This window comes from Petromyzon marinus, chromosome 2 (genome assembly GCF_048934315.1).
Source record: "Petromyzon marinus isolate PM22_M1 ecotype Great Lakes invasive population chromosome 2, UKy_Petmar_22M1.pri1.0, whole genome shotgun sequence".
Lineage (NCBI taxonomy): Eukaryota > Metazoa > Chordata > Hyperoartia > Petromyzontiformes > Petromyzontidae > Petromyzon > Petromyzon marinus.
Genome location: NC_133668.1, coordinates 9,667,876 through 9,688,516, shown reverse-complemented (window position 1 = coordinate 9,688,516; position 20,641 = coordinate 9,667,876). Strand labels below are relative to the sequence as shown.

Here is a 20,641-nt window from a genome sequence, read left to right as displayed (position 1 = left end):
CAGCTACTAAGCTCTATATTCACACTTTTTTTGTTTAACACATAGGCTTATATTTTTTTCAATCAAAATGTGCAATTCAGCATATTGCATTTTGACATTGTCCGTTGCGTTCCCATTTAAACATGCTTTTGTTTAATCACACCAATACATTTACTATACATGTGTAGTGATGCAGCGTCGACTGCTGTCTAGCAGCGGCAACTGCGGTGGACAGTTAGCAGCGCACATGCCGTCGAGCTATACACGCGTATACTTGCAGGGCGGAGGAACTGGGGCAATGGTCACGGAAGACCTCATCGGAAGGCCCCTGGAACCCTATGGTGGGTTCGAGAAGGGAGGTGCGGCTAGGGCCGCGCCAAATGGAATAAAAGCAGCGGAGAGCGAGAGCTCCGGGCTGCCGGTTCTGGGAGTGGACTCGTTTTGTCGTCGCTGTCATCGTCGCCGCCGCGTTCGCCCGATCATTGCGCGGCCGGATAGTAGATGGCTGTCTCGGTCGACGCCGTCGGTGCAACGCGGGCAAGGTTGTGTCTAGGCTGGGCTGTACGGCAGCATGGTTGAGAGAGAGGAGGCCGGAGTTGGTGTGAACTGATAAATAAAGAGAGAGAGACGGTGCCTCATGTAACTACCTCATCTCCGACTGAGTGTGTGCACCGCACACCACACGCACACACACTCCAGGAGGAAGGAGGACACTACACATGTAACATATAAATTGTGTGTACATCTTATAAAAGTTATACGATTTTTTTAAGTTTCATTACGTACAGGGATGTAGTCAGGTGGTGCAATGGTCAGAATATATATCTCACAATCCTTAGGTTGCTAGTACAAATCCCGATCATGGATGGACAGTCTTTCATCCCTCTGAGGCCAATTAAAGAAAAATAAGTGGTTTTATCATGGGAAAAATTTGTTGAGAATATTTAAATTACGCCATCTTTTTGCTATGCTGCCACAGACTTTAATACATAGTAACCTTTCAGTTGGATGGCTTGTGCACATGATGAAATCTGCGTGATCCACCACCCCCACCTCCAAAGTGCTGCATAGTTGACGTGCACCACGATATCATGTCAGTATAGAGACGTGAAAAGGATGAGGAGCATCGAGTTTGAAGGATGAATAAAAAGCTTTAGAGCAATGATAATTCCTAACCTCTGGTCCGCAAGTCTGTGAGAAGTGATCCGCAGAAGTGTTGCAGACGCGATTTATTTTCTCACAAACACCATCGTTTTTATTGAATTGTGGTCTGTGAAATGTTTTTGGAAGGTTTTGGAAGGCTGCAAGTGGCCGTGGGTTGCAGAGAGGTTGCGAACCAATGCTCTTAGAGAAGATGGCAGAATCGCGTATCAGCCAAGCTAGCAACATCAAAGAATGGACCAAGGAGGGGTGGAAACTCATGAGGGAAGACGCATTGAGCAAAAGATAACTTGGAGGCAGCGCCCCAATGGACGCGAAGACCAGGGAACTGAAGAAACCCCACTATAACATAATTGTGAACAATGCCTTAACAAAGCACTGGATACAAAACTCTAACGTTTCACACGATACTTTTTGTGCATGCGTAATACTGTATTGTCTTGTATTTTCTTAAGACTTTTTAGCGAGAAAAAAATAACATTTTAAATACAGTTAAATTATATATTTTAAACTTAAGCGCGAGTTAAATGGTGGCAATGAAATGTACGGAGATCAGAGGAATCTTAAGATTATCTTCAACAAGGCTTGGACTATTGGACCTTCTTGGAGATAGTTAGAGGGCAAGGACATTTACAACTAAACTCAATGACACGTTTTACGACTTCTCTTGCTGATGTCAGTTGTGAGACTAATAGCCCTAATAAACTGCAGATATGGTACACTGCCATATTCACAACTTAACAATATAGTGCTAAGAATTTTAATATTCATTGTGACATTCAGCAGCAATTCTATTGTTTAAAAATAATACATGTTAAAGTGATGAACAGCAAGATGCAGCGATGTACTGTGGAGTTTATATAGGATTTGTTTGTGCAATATATGTGAGCAAGTTCAACCAATATTTAACTCAGTTTAACACGGAGGAGGTACAAGAACAATAATGGGCTTGCATAATGTGCATGCATAATGTACGTTCCTTACCATATAAATAACCCAACCGTCAATGGATACCCATTGTAATTTAAATGAATGTATTTATCCCTCCCCCACTTCGCGCAAGAAGGGCACACAAGTGATGCCATCACATCTACCCCTATATTTAAAGAACGAAATATGAGAATTTTCCACAAATCTGGCTGTCGCCTGATGAAGCTAGTTGTAATTACTGGCGATACGTCGTATTGTGAATGTTGTAGATTTGCTGTCCAAACACACTGGTGTGCTGTACGAGTAACGAATTGGCATGTTCTGTTTATGTGACAAACCTTACTAATTGGCTATGTTGCGTAGTGAAGGATTTAACGACACATTAAAATATTTACGCGATCTCACCGAAAAAACCTGTATCACTATCACGTTATATGTTCACGTGATAACTTACGACTTCGTTTATGCCATGTTTCTGCAATTTGCCATGTGTTCAGACATGACCTGTTTAATTTTGCACAAAAAATCACGGGTCAAACTGGTAAATGACAACACCGTAACAACGAGTGTCACTTCAATTTGTACATGTCCAGTGTGCATGTGAACAGTGCACTGACGAAGAGGGAGCAAGACACTAACCCTCAATGTAGTGTTGCTGTTAAGTGTTCTTTCATGATTTGTGCAATACATGATCAGTCAACACAACTTAACTGGCAATTCCATTAATTAGCTACCACGCATCAACCCATCGTTCATTCAAAACGAATAGCAATGTTACACGTGCAAATGGCGACTTTCAGGGTACAGCAACATCGAGTTGTAGGCCCAGTCATATGTATCTTCCACCTCAACGTTGGAGTATCCACTGCGCAAAAAGTGTGACGACCTAACCAGGGCACTCATAGACAACAACATCGATGTCACCAGACTACAAGAGAATAGCATAGAAAACAACGAGAGAGCCAGAATATACAAGATTGGCGGCTTCATTCTCGTCGCCTCTGTTAACGACCCGAAAAATGGCTTAGCCACATACATCAGACATAGCCTAGAGGCGATGATCCTGGATGAATCGAAGACAGTGTGGATTTCAACGGCAACAGTAATGATTGGGCGCATCATTGTCACACGTGTAGAGATTGTCCTACCCTGCCTTATCTGAAGTCCCCCTCCCAGCCACTTATATTGCTGATTTCAAGAACCACCACACCAACTGGGGATATGATAAGAACGATTCTGCAGACGGGCAGGTCATGAACTGGGTCTCACCTCCAACACGACTCAAAACAAACAAATATCTTCCAATTGGCGAGATGAACCAAGGCTCGCCTCCTGAAATATCATGATTCAGGAAGACTTACACCTCGTGTTGGCTTCCATAATAGGAAAGACTCCTGAAGAAGTATGAAGAGACTGGCAACCTGGACATAGGCGCCACATAATCTTCTTCTTTTGTATGACATGTAAGCAACAGTGTGTATAGATGTCATAGTTGAATGTTAAGTTTCAACCAATCCAAGGCGCTAGTCGATGCTCTATGGATTGCAGCGATAGTATGCTCTTGGAAGTGTTTGGCTTGAGGTACCAATTCGTGAAGTATAATAGGGTCATTATATTCTGCCTGATTGGAAAGGTGGCACAAGAATATAGAGCCTTTAGAATTTACACACTTCAGCCGGAAGCCCAGGCATTACTGCATAATCTGAGGGCCATCGGACCCACAAAATAGCCGCACAGTATAGGTGTCTGCAAACTCTGTTGCTTCACACCTCCTGGTTACATAAAAAAAAAATCCTGTCAAACAGATGCACAAGATTGGAGGTCCAGAAGGAATATCTCGTAAAATTACAGCAGAGCCCAGCGTCATCCCTCCATATATGCCCCATTTATGCTGAAGAGAATTAACGTGGCATATCGGCCACCACGAACCAGAAAGCTGCCAGCCCAGGTGGAAATTACCAGGGTTCCTCAGAAATATAGGATTAAAAGCAACATCGTCGCTGACAGATCTGGTCATGGTTATCCACCATATAACACGGATCAAAACATCTATGTGTGTAACTTTTCATACAAAACATCTACTGCTGGGTCAAGGCTTCTCCACATCATGTTGGTCATGGGGACTGTTTGACCATACTTCATACTGGTTAGTGAGGGTTGGTGAAATAGGCTCCATGACTGGCCGATTCTGATATCACTCACCACTGATGTTAGCCATGGTCGGGAATCAAACTCGGATATCTCGCTTCACAGTGGAGTGCACTAAACACATGCGCCACCCCTCCACCTGTGCACACGGTCAACTGATGCATGTGTAGTGTCTTCAAAAATTACTCACACCGACATGTTGTAACAAGTCACCTGCTAACCCTTCATTTCACCTGTTCTTACGCCAGTTATAGGCACTCCTATAACTATCTGTACGGTCTCATATACTTGACTTCTCCCCGCTTTTATCTATTCTGCACCTCACTTATCCTGCACTTAGCAACTCTGCTCTCAGCGACTCCGCACTCAGCGACTTCACACTCAGCGACTCCGCACACAGCGACTTCGCACTCAGCGACTTTGTACACAGCAGCTTCGCACTCAGCAACTCTGCATCTCCACCGCTGCCCTCACCTACACTCCCTCATACCCGCTCAACCATCTGTGCCGGGCGGGGGGTTCAGCCTGGCGACGACGTGAGGGTTGAAGTCCAGTTGACGACTGGAGCGGCAGCGGCAAGATGTCTTCACTCTTGGTTCCCGGGCAACAACAACCTCCGCTTACGCACACTCCCCTTATATATCCCCCCTCATTCCGAGTCCTCACGTGCTCCCCCTCAAGCTGCCGCCAGGCCGGCACCAGTTGTCCCATTAATCCCTTATGGTCACAGCGTACCCACCTGTTCGACCTCGGTTGCACCCACTTCTCCCCTTAATTACTGGCGGTTTGTCGGTGCAAACCTCATGTTGCAAAGCACGCATCTGTTCGATATCAGTTGCACCCGCTTAACAGCGTGCACTGCGTATATCTCTCCTCTACACATGCATACAGTATACACCTAAGCTTGTTTTTAAATATAACACTCCTATGTATGTAAACATACATTTTGACAATCGTATTGAGTATTGTGGTGCTCAACATGATTCTGGTTTGAAAGAGATCACTAATTTTACGGACAAAACATTTTCATCATGAAGGACCTACATGGATTATTCATCATGAAGATTAGATATTACCCAGGGTGTTTGATCAGAATTTAGTGAGGAGTTGGAGAACCTATCAGTCCTTATGGAGGCTTTCAGACTCCTTCACGAGTTTCACTGAACATTACATTTATACAGCGGCCTCGTGCCAGATAGTCACGCTTGACAGAACTGGTGAATATTTAATCTGTCAATAAAGACCGACAAACTCCTGAAAAATGTCTGTGATATTACAGGTAGTAGAGCATAGGGTGTATTTATGTTGGTTCATTGTTTGTAAGCATGCCAAAAGTATCGTCAATAAGATAATTTCACAGGAAACACGCCAACTTTGTGCTAACGTTGGCATGTGGTTGAAACCGTTGGATCAACGTTGGCCGAATGTTCCATGTTTGACTGGTTGCAGCTCTATGCCATTCCACAGCTGGATAAAGGCCTCCCTATGTCTTGTTGGTCATTGGGGATGTTTGACCATACTTCACTGAACCGGTGAAGAAACCTCTCCCTCTTCACCGGTTCAGATAACCGAAAGTCACTGGTGTTCATAGTTACTGTCCTGTGATTTAAAACAAACAAAAATACCCAACACATTTTCGGCAATGCCGCTTTTTCATTGCACATTTAGATTGTGCATTTTTTCTGCTTTGACAAATGGGGCATTGCTCAAAACGTTCTAATATATTTTTCTTTTAGAGGCAGTGTTGTTGACGAATTTTCTACTATGAGCCAATAATGTATGTGTCCCGCACGTGACGTCACTCCACGTTGGCCAGCCCTCCTCATTAATAAGCATGAACAGGTGACGTCCTCCAAATGGACCCCCCCCCCCATTCATAATAATTAGCGGCTGACGTCACTCCACATGGGGGGGGGCGAGGCGCCTCCTCCCCCCTCCTCAGCGTCAACTGACAACCCTCACTACGAAGGCAGAACCCTTACGTCACGTGATCTCCGTGACGCTGTTGAGACATCAAAGTAAAAAGGACGTCATGATGAACAAGGGATTTTAACCTTTAAATGAAATAAGTCTGTGTCACCGCGCCCTTACAAATTACACACGAATTGATGCAATGAATATCACGTCGCGGTCTGCTTGTCGCTTGCAAGTTTCAGATTTACTGAAATACACCCGTCCTTGGACGGGCAAAAGGCTAGTGTGTTTATATATGTGTTGCTACGTGTGATTGTAGCAACAATAAATTGTGCTGTGATTGGTCTCTCTTGAAAAAAGGACAGGGGAAATTACCTACAAATGAATTTTTTTAAAATATCGGAATAAATCATTTCACCACAGAGTATAAATATTTCAACTTCTCGAATACATGATAATTTCTCCATATCTGTTACGTTCTGTAAACACAATTGCCATTCATGATGCAATGCCAATGTATCAATGCAATGGCGGCTGCAGTATTTTAATTTGTAATGCCCTTTTGATAATAAATATCGTAATGGTTGATATTTGGTTTATCTACATTTATTCTTTACACTGTACGTTGCAGAATTGTTAAACGTGTTGACATTTTAGCATTTAGATAACCTTATAAGTACAGTACTACTATTGGCCTCACGTCACAGCACAGGAGTTTCAAATCGCGTTTCTTTCCCCACAGGCTTTCTTTTGTCCGCTGCGGCTCGCCGTCTGCGGTCTTCGGGCACTGCCCCCCTCGTTGGAAGATGGCGGCGCCCACGGTGCAGCTGAGCCACGTGGCCGCGAGCGCGACCCGGGCCCCGCACGCGGTGTGCTGGGGCCGAAACGGCCTCGTGAGCTTCGGCTCGGCGAATTCTGTGGTGCTCTACGTGCCCCAGGTTCGCGCAATTCCTTAGTTCTTTCGCTGATTGCATTTGAATAAGGTTTACGCTGTTGCGTTTGCGGCATTGCGCCTCATTTTGCCAGTCTCCGCTGGGCGAGTTTGTGTCTCTCATTCTTCCTGATGATTGATTTTGTCGGGGGCTTTGTGTTGGAGTTGTGGTTATTTATTCTCACCAAGCACAGCCATCGGTTTGCTGCAACAGTTGCACGTTTATAAAGGGCCGAGCAGCGTCATTGCAAGATCACATTTCATAACCACCAGTACGAAATACATGGTGTAAAAAAACATTCTGAATACTAATCGTGGTTCGTGTACAACTTTTGCCTCGCAAAAGCTTAAATTAATAGAGATGACTGTATTCTTGTTTTGTTGCGTGGTTAAACACCTCTATCGAAGTCTGGAATTTCAGGAGGATCTGGCATTGGGATGTTTGCCTAATGTTTGACATGTGCGCGGAGAAAACTCATACCAAGAGGATAACACTTTTAACATGCATTGAGTTGACCTAATATTGTAACCAGTCGGGTATTTAATGTGTCACTAAAGTAGCTCTTCAATGGACTCGGAACGTTTGTCGAGTTGGCTGCACCTGTCAAGCTGTCAACATCCAGAGGCACTGATTGGGTTGACTCGGTTAGGTCCTCCGCCAGAAGTTATCCGCTCAGAAACAACCCCAACAAACGGCACGCATCACCGTAATCCAACTACTGTACAGATTTCAACTACCAATTAACAGTAAAATCCTGACAATACTTTAAGGCAGTCTGCCATCCAAGAACAGTATTAACCAGGCTTCAACATTGCGTATGCTCCGTTGTAGATGTGTACATGGTTTTGCAAGGGTGTGAGTGAAACATCTTGGTGGACATGCCTTCCAGACCAATGCACCATTACATATACAAAGCAGACTTTTTTTCATGCACCATATCTATATTGTCAAATCTATCAAACGTCATCGCAACCCTTCTGACGAAAGTATTCCTCAAATAACTTATGAAACTAAAGTTAATTTCTAGACAAAAAAAATACCGATATGTCTCAATCCTCAGAAGTCATTAAATGTAAAATATGTTTAAAGAATGTAACATTTGACACACTCAACACTGAAATGTGAAAACGAGTGAAAAGCAATCAACACTGAAAAGGAGTCCTCGATAAACGCATTTCAGGGGTCGGCATCCTGCGGCTGCGGAGCGGCATGCGGCTCGTTCAGGAACTGCTTCTTGACGTCATGTATTTCGGACCACCGTCTCGTATTCACATGCAATTGCGGCTCTTGAAATACACAATTACATTTTCGTTACCGATTTAGGAAAAAAATGGCTCTTCGTGTTATTTTAGTTGCCGATCCCTGGGATAGTGCTCGAGGCTGGCTGGCTAGTTTGTTCGGGTTGGGGTTAGAGATAAGTGTTTAGTTGGGTAGTGTGAGTCTTAAGAGGTGGGGTTAGTATCTCATTGGCTAATGTGATCAATCATATTTTCGTATTTTTCCTATGTTTACAGAGTCGACATTGGTGGTGATAAGTGGCCTGGTTTATTCGTGGTTGCATTGTCACGACACATCAAGGGTGGAAAAAAACAGATTTTTCTTTGCAAATTTTATCGGGTTATTAGTTATATATATAAAAAAGATGGTTTTAATCCGGCAAGTCAAGTTGTTAATTGGCGCCAGAGTCATCGGATTCGCTGTCCTTTTTGATCATCTCAACTGCACCGTCGAAGAAGGCGGGAATGTTGCTCTTGATGAAGACGAGCTTCTCTACCGACTTAACGCTCAGGCTGTTCCTCAACTTGGAGTGAATGAAGGCCATGGTGGAGAAGTTCCTCTCAGATGCGGCACTGAACGTGGCAATGCTGAACAGCTTGACGGCGATCTTTTGCAGCTCAGGCCACTCACTGCCATCGGACAGCCAAATACTCCATCGGCATCTTGTGACCCTTGACCATCTTGTAGCATAACGTGTTGTTTGTATTCTCTTTGGTGGGGCTATAATTATACGGATTGGCAAGCAATAAATCCGGATTTTGGCCATCTGAGATCGTTTTTTTATTAAAACCATGAAAAACCCTATGTTAAAAAACCTGATGTTGCCAGCCTTGCGACACATTCAGGCAAGGCTGAATAGATTTAGCAAAATGGTTCTTATAATTGCGATGCATAAGTGATCATCATTAGCCGGGAAGATGTGCCTTTACATTAGATAACACTGTACATCTTTCTACAATGCATTCATATAGGACTTGTATATCAGGTCATTTGAACTGAGTGCTTTTTTGATCATTGCACTCTGCTTTGGACTAGATGACAATTTGTGACTTGTGGCTTGGCACTGTTCCTCCATTTGTTCAACACGGCACTGAACAACTGCTGTAAATGTTAATGTAATTGTTCGTGTCCCAGTAAATAATTGGCAATTCTGATTTTTTTTATGTTCAAAGCTACTGGTCGTCTTAAAACCGCTTCAGCTTAATGTCATTATAATCGTTACCGTATGTATTGAAATGACTGATGCGGGGAAAATTGCTTAAATGTTCCGAATGTTATGGACCACTACGACAGAGTGCAGACTGTAGTCGCAATGTAATATACACATTAATTGTAATATACACATTCATTGGTTGAAAATATCGAAATAAAAGGACTGCAGAGCTTGGGCATTTGTTGGTGCCAGCTCACTACCTGGCTCCCTTCCAGCTTGAGATGCATTTTGCATGTATGGTACTGTTTACAAAAAAAACATTATTAATTTTGTGTGTTTTTCAGAAGGAAAATTCTGCTGGGTTTGTTTACAACACTCTAAATGAGCACACTCAACGAGTAAACTGTGTACATTGGATTCAAAAGAATGACCTGAGTAAGTTTTACTGCTTCACACCAAGTTATTTGACATTTTACCGAAGCTTATTGCTCAGTTAATGGTTTACCGGACATAAAACGGCTTTATTTCCTATTGCTCAGTGGTTTATTACAAAACTGTGTTGCGTTTTGTAATCCTGTTTAAGGTCCTGAAACAGAGCTCCTTTCGGGAGGGTCTGATAATATCGCTATCCTTTGGGTGAAGCAGAACTCTCAGGTTGGTACAATAATTTTGCTCGCTGCTTACTGTTCACCTCACCCTACTGTTGTGTACATATCCAGAATACCAAACGTGTTTTTGTGAAATTTTAAAATGAAAATCGGGTTCAAAGTTTAAACCCACTACAACATATATAAAAAAAACTATTGTTATATTGTCCTAAATTGCCACTACATATAAAAAATGTAAACATTAGTAACAGGCAAAAAAAATAATGAAAAAGAATTCAGCCCTTAATCCACCGCTGGATGAAGGCCTCCCCGTGCCGTGTCAGTCATGGGGTTTGTTTCAACTAGACTTCACGCTGATCAGAGTAATGTTTGATATTTAGGAATCGAGCTCAGATCACCGTGTGAGCGCAGTGTGCGAGCCAATATGTTTATAATGTTGGGAAAATTAGACATTATATCTCTGCCATAACAGCGGTATTTAATACCAAACACCAATATAATATCAATAGCATGACTTAAGATATTACTTTTACTGGTTTTGTCTGTGATCCAAATAGAGCTGGGTTTATTTATTCTTATTTTGTTTTTTTCTCCCCCCCCCCTCCACAATGTCACAAATTGACAGTTTGTATGCTCTGAAAAGTTACAAGGACACAAAGGGGCAGTGACAGCAGTGGACGGCCGTTCCCTGGCCTCCAGGCGAGATGAGCCTGACGTTGTAATGCTTGTCACATCTGCTGCTGATTCCACCGTGCGGATTTGGCTTAGGCACGTTACAGAAGATGATGATGTTGCTGCATCCAAGGGTACATGTTGGCTCACAACTGTATTAGTTTGATTTTTACAAATTTAATTAATATTTACTATTGAAGTCAAAGCATAATTGGATCATAATTTTAATAACAGTAATTTACACCAGTGGGTCGCGCAAAACCATAGACATAATAGCTCTCATTAAATGGCAAGAAGTCTTTGAGCGGAGAGCATGTATTAAAAGTAGAATAAAATATTACTTATTTAGCAGTAAATATTCTCTAATACATCACAGTACCACTAATAGTACATGGCAGATTGATTTTTAGTCTTGTCTAATTTAAATGTTATATTATTATCCTTGAAGTTTTAAAATAGTTATGTTTAATGAATGATAACACATGCTTTTTCATGCAATCCAGAAACATTCAACTAAATCTAATTAGCAGCCTATTTGTTCCAACAATTGTGATCAAGTGGTCAGAGGTATGTGACACATGCATTTGTGTTTGTAGTTGAATGCGTTCAAGAACTTTCATTTGGAACGGGATTCGCAATGGATATCTCTCTTGCCGAGTTACCAGGATCGAAAGGTGCGCTATTTAATACAAGTACAGTTCTGTATATTCTATATTTTAACAATACTGGGAAAAAAAACATTAAAAGCATGGTATTATTCTACAACACTGGACTGATGTTGTTAAGCTGATATATTTATTCAGTCATTTACTTGTTTTGTCAACCAGAACCCATACTCGCCTGTGGAGGAGATGGTTGTAAATCGCAGCTGTATACTCAGCAAAATGGGCAGGTGAGTAACTTTGTGTGGGCATCTGATATACATTTCTGAGCCAGGATAAAACACATTTGAAAAGTGAAAATTCCGTACCTAAACACTACGTTTTTTTTGTCAGTTTTTAAAGATAAGTAGAAATGATGGAAAGTTGAGACTTTCTATTGTCATATGTGGGATTGTTTTTTTAAGTCATGACTGGAGATTTACTAGATTGGGGTTCTTATAAAAAGTACAGAAAATCGTTGGAGCTTGCTATCCTCCTCCCTTCTCCTTGTTTGAAATCTGTAAATACAGGGAGTGGTTTCACTCGGCTGAATTCTCCATTTTACGCTCTGCTGCTGCCAAAATGATTTTACACCCCCCAGGGGTAATTGGCAGCTATGGCGAGCATCATTCACTGCTTTTCCATGAAGAATTTCAGACTCATTTCTTGTTATTTGAAAGTGCTACTACTGCAGCAACAAAATGACTAAATGTGCAAAAAATTGTGCTCTAAAAGTAACTAGACCACAATAGGTAGCTTTAGAAATAAATGGTATACCTTTAATTTTACACACCATTACCAGATGTGAACCAGTTATTCAGTACTGGGAAATAATTGAGTGATGTAAAATACAATTTATTTCCAAATCGAAATATGTACCGGCCTTTTCATTATATGAATAAAATATAATCAAGCGTACTCACTTGAATTGTCAATGCAAAAATGCATTAAAATGACCCAAGGGCGCCTTATCTTTCGCCTGTGCTGCCTGGTTATTTCCAGGGCTTACTCTTGCCCGGGACCACAAACCAATAGCTTTAAGGCAGCCATTGTTACATTCGAGTGAGTGGGTGCGACAAGGAGTGGGTGTTGGGTGAAAATTGGAGCAATAGTAGAGAGTGGGTGACAAGCAGAGGTAGGGCCCACCTTTCTGTCAGACAGGGTTAATTACATTTGTGTCCATCAATACAAGGGCCTTTATCGCTTTTTGCAGACGGAATGTGCCCTGCTCACAAATAGCTTTCACCTTGCAGTATATGCATGTACATTCTTCCCCCCAACCCTTGCCTAGGGTTTATTTAATTATGAAAGATGGACAATTAGGCTGTAGAAAATTAGTTTGGGTCCCATGTTGTTGACCTGTGTTTATAGATTAGTTGAAGTTGTGGGTGACCGCTTTCACTGAACAGACCAGACTTTGTATTTATACCACACTATAGAAAACATTTGCATAATTTGAATACGTTGATAATTAAATGGTTTCGTGTGCATGTTGTTGTTTGCATGCAAATGGATTTATATATTTTACTGATGGTGCATAAAAGAAAATGGGGGGGGGGGTTATGAATGTTTTATTGGAAAGTCCTTGATGAATCTGGCATTGGTCATTACTCAGGCCAACATATCACCATTCATTCTAATATACTGCTAATATTTAGTGAGCTAACATTTGGGCTCTGGCTTAACAGAGGACATCACCCAAGGCATGAGCCTATTACAGTAGCCGTGCGTATTGTTCAGTTATAAGAAAGCGTTAATGGTGATACTGATGTTTTTGACCTTTGTTTTTGTACCACTGCCAACACAGTCTCTTAGGTGTTATTTGATGTTGAATAATACACTAGTTTGCCACCATTATCCTTCTTAGTTGTTGGAATGTCTGAAGCACAAGCAAATGTTTATAACATGTTATATATACTCTGGTTCTTTCGGTAAAGTCACGTAGGTAGGAAAAATAATAGATCACGACGTTTCGATCGCAACACATGCGACCGTCTTCAGGTTAGAGAGAGAAAGCTACTGAAACAAGGTCTTATGTAGGCTTGAGATGGGCGCAGCCTTAGGGTAAGAGGGCAGGGCTAGAGATGGCCTGCCTGAGGCTGTGGAAGTGGCTATTGTATTGTAGGAGATTAGCATATCAATGCACGAGCTTAGTATGCCACCGCATCGGTGACTTGCCTAGTATGAGAGTGCAATCCAAAGGACATGTGAGCATGAGAGTGCAATCCAAAGGACATGTGAGCATGAGAGTGCAATCCAAAGGACATGTGAGCATGAGAGTGCAATCCAAAAGGACATGTGAGCATGAGAGTGCAATCCAAAGGAGATGTGAGCATGAGAGTGCAATCCAAAGGACATGTGAGCATGAGAGTGCAATCCAAAGGGCATGAGAGCATGAGAGTGCAATCCAAAAGGACATGTGAGCATGAGAGTGCAATCCAAAGGAGATGTGAGCATGAGAGTGCAATCCAAAGGACATGTGAGCATGAGAGTGCAATCCAAAGGGCATGTGAGCATGAGAGTGCAATCCAAAGGACATGTGAGCATGAGAGTGCAATCCAAAGGACATGTGAGCATGAGAGTTCAATCCAAAGGACATGTGAGCATGAGAGTGCAATCCAAAGGACATGTGAGCATGAGAGTGCAATCCAAAGGACATGTGAGCATGAGAGTGCAATCCAAAGGACATGTGAGCATGAGAGTGCAATCCAAAGGACATGTGAGCATGAGAGTGCAATCCAAAGGACATGTGAGCATGAGAGTGCAATCCAAAGGCCATGTGAGCATGAGAGTGCAATCCAAAGGCCATGTGAGCATGAGAGTGCAATCCAAAGGACATGTGAGCATGAGAGTGCAATCCAAAGGACATGTGAGCATGAGAGTGCAATCCAAAGGACATGTGAGCATGAGAGTGCAATCCAAAGGACATGTGAGCATGAGAGTGCAATCCAAAGGACATGTGAGCATGAGAGTGCAATCCAAAGGACATGTGAGCATGAGAGTGCAATCCAAAGGACATGTGAGCATGAGAGTGCAATCCAAAGGACATGTGAGCATGAGAGTGCAATCCAAAGGACATGTGAGCATGAGAGTGCAATCCAAAGGACATGTGAGCATGAGAGTGCAATCCAAAGGACATGTGAGCATGAGAGTGCAATCCAAAGGGCAGGTGAGCATGAGAGTGCAATCCAAAGGACATGTGAGCATGAGAGTGCAATCCAAAGGACATGTGAGCATGAGAGTGCAATCCAAAGGACATGTGAGCATGAGAGTGCAATCCAAAGGACATGTGAGCATGAGAGTGTAATCCAAAGTGCATGTGAGCATGAGAGTGCTATCCAAAGGACATGTGAGTATGAGAGTGCAATCCAAAGGGCATGAGAGTGCAATCCAAAGGACATGTGAGCATGAGAGTGCTATCCAAAGGACATGTGAGCATGAGAGTGCAATCCACAGGGCATGTGAGCATGAGAGTGCAATCCAAGAGGCAAAGAGAGGGAGAGACAGAGTCGGAAATAACAGCTGACATAGGCAGGTAGGATGGAAACGTCACAGTCAGGTAAGACTTTACCTGGTTAATGACGTCCTTCCAATGATTGCTCAGTTTGTACCCATCTCGGTTGAAGTCTGTTTATATATCTGGATGGCTTCATGAACAAATCTCTGAAGATAGCCGGTGGGTTTGCAGAGTATCTTAGTCTTGGAAAAATCTATTTCGTGTGAGCCCACAGCATTAAAACAATGATCAGCAACGGCAAAGGTATTGGTCCTACCGTGCCTTGTGTTCACGAACGCGGTCCGAGACATGTCGTTTCGTTTCCCCAATGTAACTGCTGCCGCAACCACAACTCAGTTTGTAGACACCAGGGTATTGCATGTCAGGAATCACATCCTTTACAGATGGGATCAAATCACGGATTTTGTGTACTGTGTTGAAACGAACCTGGATCTTGTGTTTTTTTCAGATTTTGGAAATATTTCTGGTAACCCCTGCTATGTATGGTAAAGTGATGGTTTTGGTTGGATCCTCAGAAGGTTGTCTCCCCATAGCTGGGGAGACAGCTTTGCGAATTGTACGGTCAGAATATCCGTTCATCCTGAGGGCTTGCTGTACGTGCTCCAACTCACTGGCTAGGTGGTGCTGGTCAGAGATGCAATGGGCTCTATGGTGTAGTGTTTTGATGAGGGAATTCTTCCGGGCTGGATGGTGGTGGAGTCAGGCTTTAGATAGGCATCCGTGTGGGTGGCTTTCCTGTAGAGAGTGTCCCAACGAGCAATCAGGTCTATTCTCGATCAAAACATCCAGGAATGGTAGCTTGCCATCCTTTTCCACTTCCATGGTGAATTTGATAGACGGGTGTATGGAATTGATGTGGTTGAGAAATTGGTTCTGTGCTGGTAGGCCATGTGGCCAGATGACGAATGTGTCATCTACGTATCTCTTCCAGGTAAGACCTTGTTTCAGTAGCATTCTCTCTCTCACCTGAAGACAGCCGCTTGTGTTGCGATCAAAACGTCGTGATCTATTATTTTTTCTACCTACATGACTTTACCGAATGAACCAAAGAGTAAACAAACACAAGGTTCGTTTCAACACAGTACACAAAATCCGTGATTTGATGCCATCTGTAAAGGATGTGATTCCTGACATGAAATACCCCGGTGTCTACAAACTGAGTTGTGGTTGTGGCAGCAGTTACATTGGGGAAACGAAACGACATGTCTCGGATCGCGTTCATGAACACAAGGCAGATCTGAAACATGGTAGGACCAATACCTCTGCCGTTGCTGATCATTGTTTTAACGCTGTGGGCTCACGAAATAGATTTTTCCAAGACGAAGGTACTCTGCAAACCCACCGGCTATCATCACAGATTTGTTAATGAAGCCATCGATATATATAAACACAGACACAACTTCAACCGAGAAGATGGGTACAAACTGAGCAATCATTGGAAGGACGTTATTAACCAGGTAAAGTATTAACTGACTGTGATGTTTCCATCCTACTTGCCTATGTCAGCTGTTATTTCTGACTCTTTGTGTCTCTCTCTCTGTGCCTCTTGGATTGCACCCTCATGCTCACATGTCCTTTGGGATTGCACTCTCATGCTCACATGTCCTTTGGATTGCACTCTCATGCTCACATGTCCTTTGGATTGCACTCTCATACTAGGCAAGTCACCGATGTGGTGGCATACTAAGCTCGTGCATTGATATGCTAATCTGTCACAATACAATAGCCACTTCCACAGCCTCAGACAGACCATCTTTAGCCCCGCCCTCTTACCCTGAGGCTGCACCCATCTCAAGCCTACATAAGACCTCTCACCTGAAGACGGTCGCTTGTTGTTGCGATCGAAACATCGTAATCTGTTTTTTCTACCTACGTAACTTTACCGAAAGAACCAAAGAGTGGATTCCTGCTGTTACGAAAGCGTCAAATCAAGATACATTATATGGTTATAATCATTACATTTATTGTTAAACAAAATTTGATTGAGTCAATTGATTTTAAAGAAAAAAATGTTTACATGCCAAAAGGTTATGAAGAGATTGCTTATAAATCTTAGAATTTTTTTGTTAATAACTTTTTGAGGCCATGGGAGGGCAGCACAGTTCTACGATTTATACCATTTCAGGCATCTAATATGTATTGTCCTTGCACTACTGTTTCTCAGAAATTCTCAAATGGTTTACAAAAACACATTTGCAGATTATTAGATACAGTATAGCCAAATTAAAGTTGAAAAATGACCAAGATTTTGCGGCAAGTCGACTTACAAACGGGTTTTGTTTCTGAGGCCGCTTATAAGTTGAACGGTTCGTAAGTCGGCACACAATGTACTGTATTTAAATGCAAAAACGGTGCTAGTTTTTAAGGAAAGATCATTAAACTCACAAATATGCAGAAATATTGTACATTTGCTTGCAACACTGTAAATATAATTCACATTGGCAAATCATGGTAAAAAATGTATATTTTATGGAAGCTTATTCATCAGTGCGGATGTTCGTAATGCACGTGTAACCTGTATAAACTAAATGATATATAAATAACTTTAAAAGGCAGTTATTTGACAGTCTTAACAATTTTTTTTTATAGCTATGGTATACACTTATATGTAGACCTGTAATCAATCACCCCTCCCCATCGATTAATTGTCACGATTCAGGGATTTGATTTGGTTTGAGATTGGTTATTTCGTGTAGTTCTTTTTCACCATTTCAAGTTGTATTGTCAACATTTTTTGTTTAGCTTCATAAGCCAAAATGCTATTTTTTAAAATTAAATTAGCATTTAATTTTAACAAATGAAAATTGTCGATTTTTTTACACACATGATTTGATACGTGTATCATGACTAAGAATTCATTTGAACGAAATGCATCGTGACATGCCTAATAATAAGCTTAAACATTTTTAAAGTCCGGAATTTTAATGGGTGTGTGCTGGTGTTTCAAGTGCTAAAAAGCCTGCTCTCCAGAGAGCAGTAAAGTGTGTTTATAGTGCAGGATTGCATTGTATTTTTGTGTGTGCTGGCCGCTGGTCCCCATGGTACTGGTGAACGGATGAAAGCGTGCGCGTCTAGCATTGGTGAGCAGAGATTTATAGATTTGATTGTCAGGTTATTTCTCCTTTTGGAAAGACTTGCTCGTCCAATGGCATTTAGGTTCTCCAAGCTGATGCGCTGATGGGATATGATGATTAATGCAACTAATTTCTCTTCTTTGGTTCTTTCGGTAAAGTCACGTAGAATGAGAATAAATTAATAAAATAAAACAATAAAATTCTCACGATGTTTCGGCCACAACACAAGCGGCCTTCATCAGGTGAAGGGACGAGACTGTCTCGAGGACAGTGCTAGAGCGAACAAAGCCACCCTCAGATCGCGACCTTTAAGCTGTGTGAGAAGAAACAAAGCGCCTTGACAAAGGAATTAGCATCGAATTTAGCATTGAAATAGCTGAGTGATTAGCTTGTGACTGGTCGCAGAAATGGCGATGTTAAAGTCAAAGCCTACAAATCCACAGAGGCACCTAGTACAAATCAAACAGGAGAATTTAGCATTGAAATAACTGAGTGATTAGCTTGTGACTGGTCATAGAAATAGCTATGTTAAAGTCAAAGCCTACACATCCACAGAGGCACCTAGTACAAATCGAACAGAAGAATTTAGCATTGAAATAGCTGAGTGATTAGCTTGTGACTGGTCACAGAAATGGCTATGTTAAAGTCAAAGCCTACACATCCACAGAGGCACCTAGTACAAATCAAACAGGAGAATTTAGCATTGAAATAACTGAGGGATTAGCTTGTGGCTGGTCATAGAAATAGCTATTTGTTTGCATGTTGACTGCAGGTATTGTGCTTAATGCAGACATGAATCCTTGTAAAAAGGTTTCAGTTTTGTTGCCAGAAAAAAGGGGAAAAACCCTATTATTACATTTTGGTACTGGCAAAGGAGGTCTAATGATGTAGATGCTCACCCTGAGCCCTCATTACTTTGATATAGTGCATTGTCTTTGAGCTGTACGCCTTTTGGCGTCATCTGGTCGAGCACCAATTGGGTCGAGGCTCAAAAGGAAGCCGTCCCTTGGTGTGGACCAATCATTTTCAAGGACAATGCATATATTATCATAGTATGTTTTTTGTTTGCATGTTGACTGCAGGTATTGTGGTTAATGCAGACATGAATCCTCGTAAAAAGGTTTCAGTTTTGTTGCCAGAAAAAAGAGGTTGGTCATGTCATGCGGTATTTGGGTGAGACAAGGAGAGGGGTGAATAATTGTTATTCTTTTCAGCATACATGAAAAATCTATATTTCCGTGTAAAATCATTAGTCTCTCTACATATTCGCCATCCTTTTACCACAGAAGTTTCATGGGTTCCTGGTCGTAAAACAATATAATAAATGGCTCACCCTTAAACAAATTTGACTTACAATGTGATCCTTCTCTGTTTATTGTTTTTCTTGGAATCCATTAGATGTGCATGGCATATTCTGGACTTGTCTGGATATAAGGACCATCTGGTTTTCAGTCAGTTTGTAATTAATTAAAATTGTTTGCTTTTATACTTTGAATACACAGCGTACTCTGATACATCATGAGGAGATTTGAAGTGCGACATCCAATGCGGTTTTTGCAAGAGGCTATAACACATTAAAATTAAATGCTGATACCAGCTGAGAAAACATCACGCGGATTATCCACCTTGATTTATTCTTCACGTGAATTTTTTTTTATAGATTTTCTAAAGTTTACATTTGGTTTGGCGGGTTCTGAGGAGAAGGTCGAAATATTTATTGTGTTACCGTGGCAGGTTTTTGATGCACTACATGAACAACTTTGGGAGAGTAAAGGTGGTCGGAACTTTGGTGTTCAGATGAATGTTTCAGGCAAGAGTAATGATTGCATTACTTTATGGTTCTAAAGAGCTAGACTTTAACAAAACAACTACAGAGCAAGCTAACCTTGAGCACAGGTACATGTCAAGAAGAGGAGGGATTTTATGTTTGAAAAGGGTAACTACCAATGAGGAAGTTTGTATAGACGGTGCATGGAAGCATTGCAAAAATTTAAGAAGATAATGCCTTAGTGGAGCATGTGTGTCGGAGAGGGTGGATGGCCTGTTAACAAGACTACCATTGGAGTGCGCATCCAAAGGCTTGAGACCAAGGGTAAGAATTAAAGCCAAATAGTGGGATATTGTAACAAGAGATGTGGGTGGTTCTCGTGTCTACTGTGTAACGGTTGCTTTTCAGGGAAAATAACAGCGATGACCAGGTGTGGTGGCTTCAGCAGTGTTGGCCATAATGACCTCCAGATCTTGAGCATGACTGGCAATGCAATTTCTCAATGCAGGAGCTTCCTTTTTGTAGTTGTACTACAATAGGGCCTATGGCCAAAGCTTATACATTACATTCCAGGTTATAGTCCCTTTAGCTAACAAATTCAGATGACTCCTACTCATTTACGATGATTTCCTTCTCCCATAACGAGGATGGAGGGTTTGAGTTAGGGTGTTTCCTTGTACATGACTGTTTCATAAGTTTTCATAGAGCATAGCTCTTAGTAATATTATAATTTTGCTTTGGCTCGTGCCTAAAATGTGTGTTTTATCTAGAATTTTTTTTAACTTGATCTTGTGATTCCAATTTATGCTGTTATTTGCGCTGGTGCAACTGGTCCTTATTCTAAAAAATAAACTCCAAAATGCTTT

At 41.8% G+C, this 20,641-nt stretch overlaps 1 protein-coding gene across 3 annotated transcripts in view; it reads left to right on the top strand.

Annotated features, from left to right (window-relative positions):
• The first annotated feature begins 6,885 nt into the window (after positions 1-6,885).
• Positions 6,886-20,641, top strand: part of ELP2 (elongator acetyltransferase complex subunit 2) — a 48,394-nt gene continuing 34,638 nt past the window's right edge. For 2 of the 3 annotated variants that reach the window (XM_032964320.2, XM_032964319.2), the window contains exons 1-6: positions 6,888-7,070; positions 9,840-9,930; positions 10,079-10,149; positions 10,729-10,909; positions 11,372-11,449; positions 11,603-11,667. In XM_032964320.2, the coding sequence (XP_032820211.2) occupies positions 6,939-7,070; positions 9,840-9,930; positions 10,079-10,149; positions 10,729-10,909; positions 11,372-11,449; positions 11,603-11,667 (618 nt within the window). In that variant the 5' untranslated portion in view covers positions 6,888-6,938. Of the gene's footprint in view, positions 7,071-9,839; positions 9,931-10,078; positions 10,150-10,728; positions 10,910-11,371; positions 11,450-11,602; positions 11,668-20,641 lie in introns of all 3 variants that reach the window. The other variant, XM_076069576.1, reaches the window with a different exon arrangement.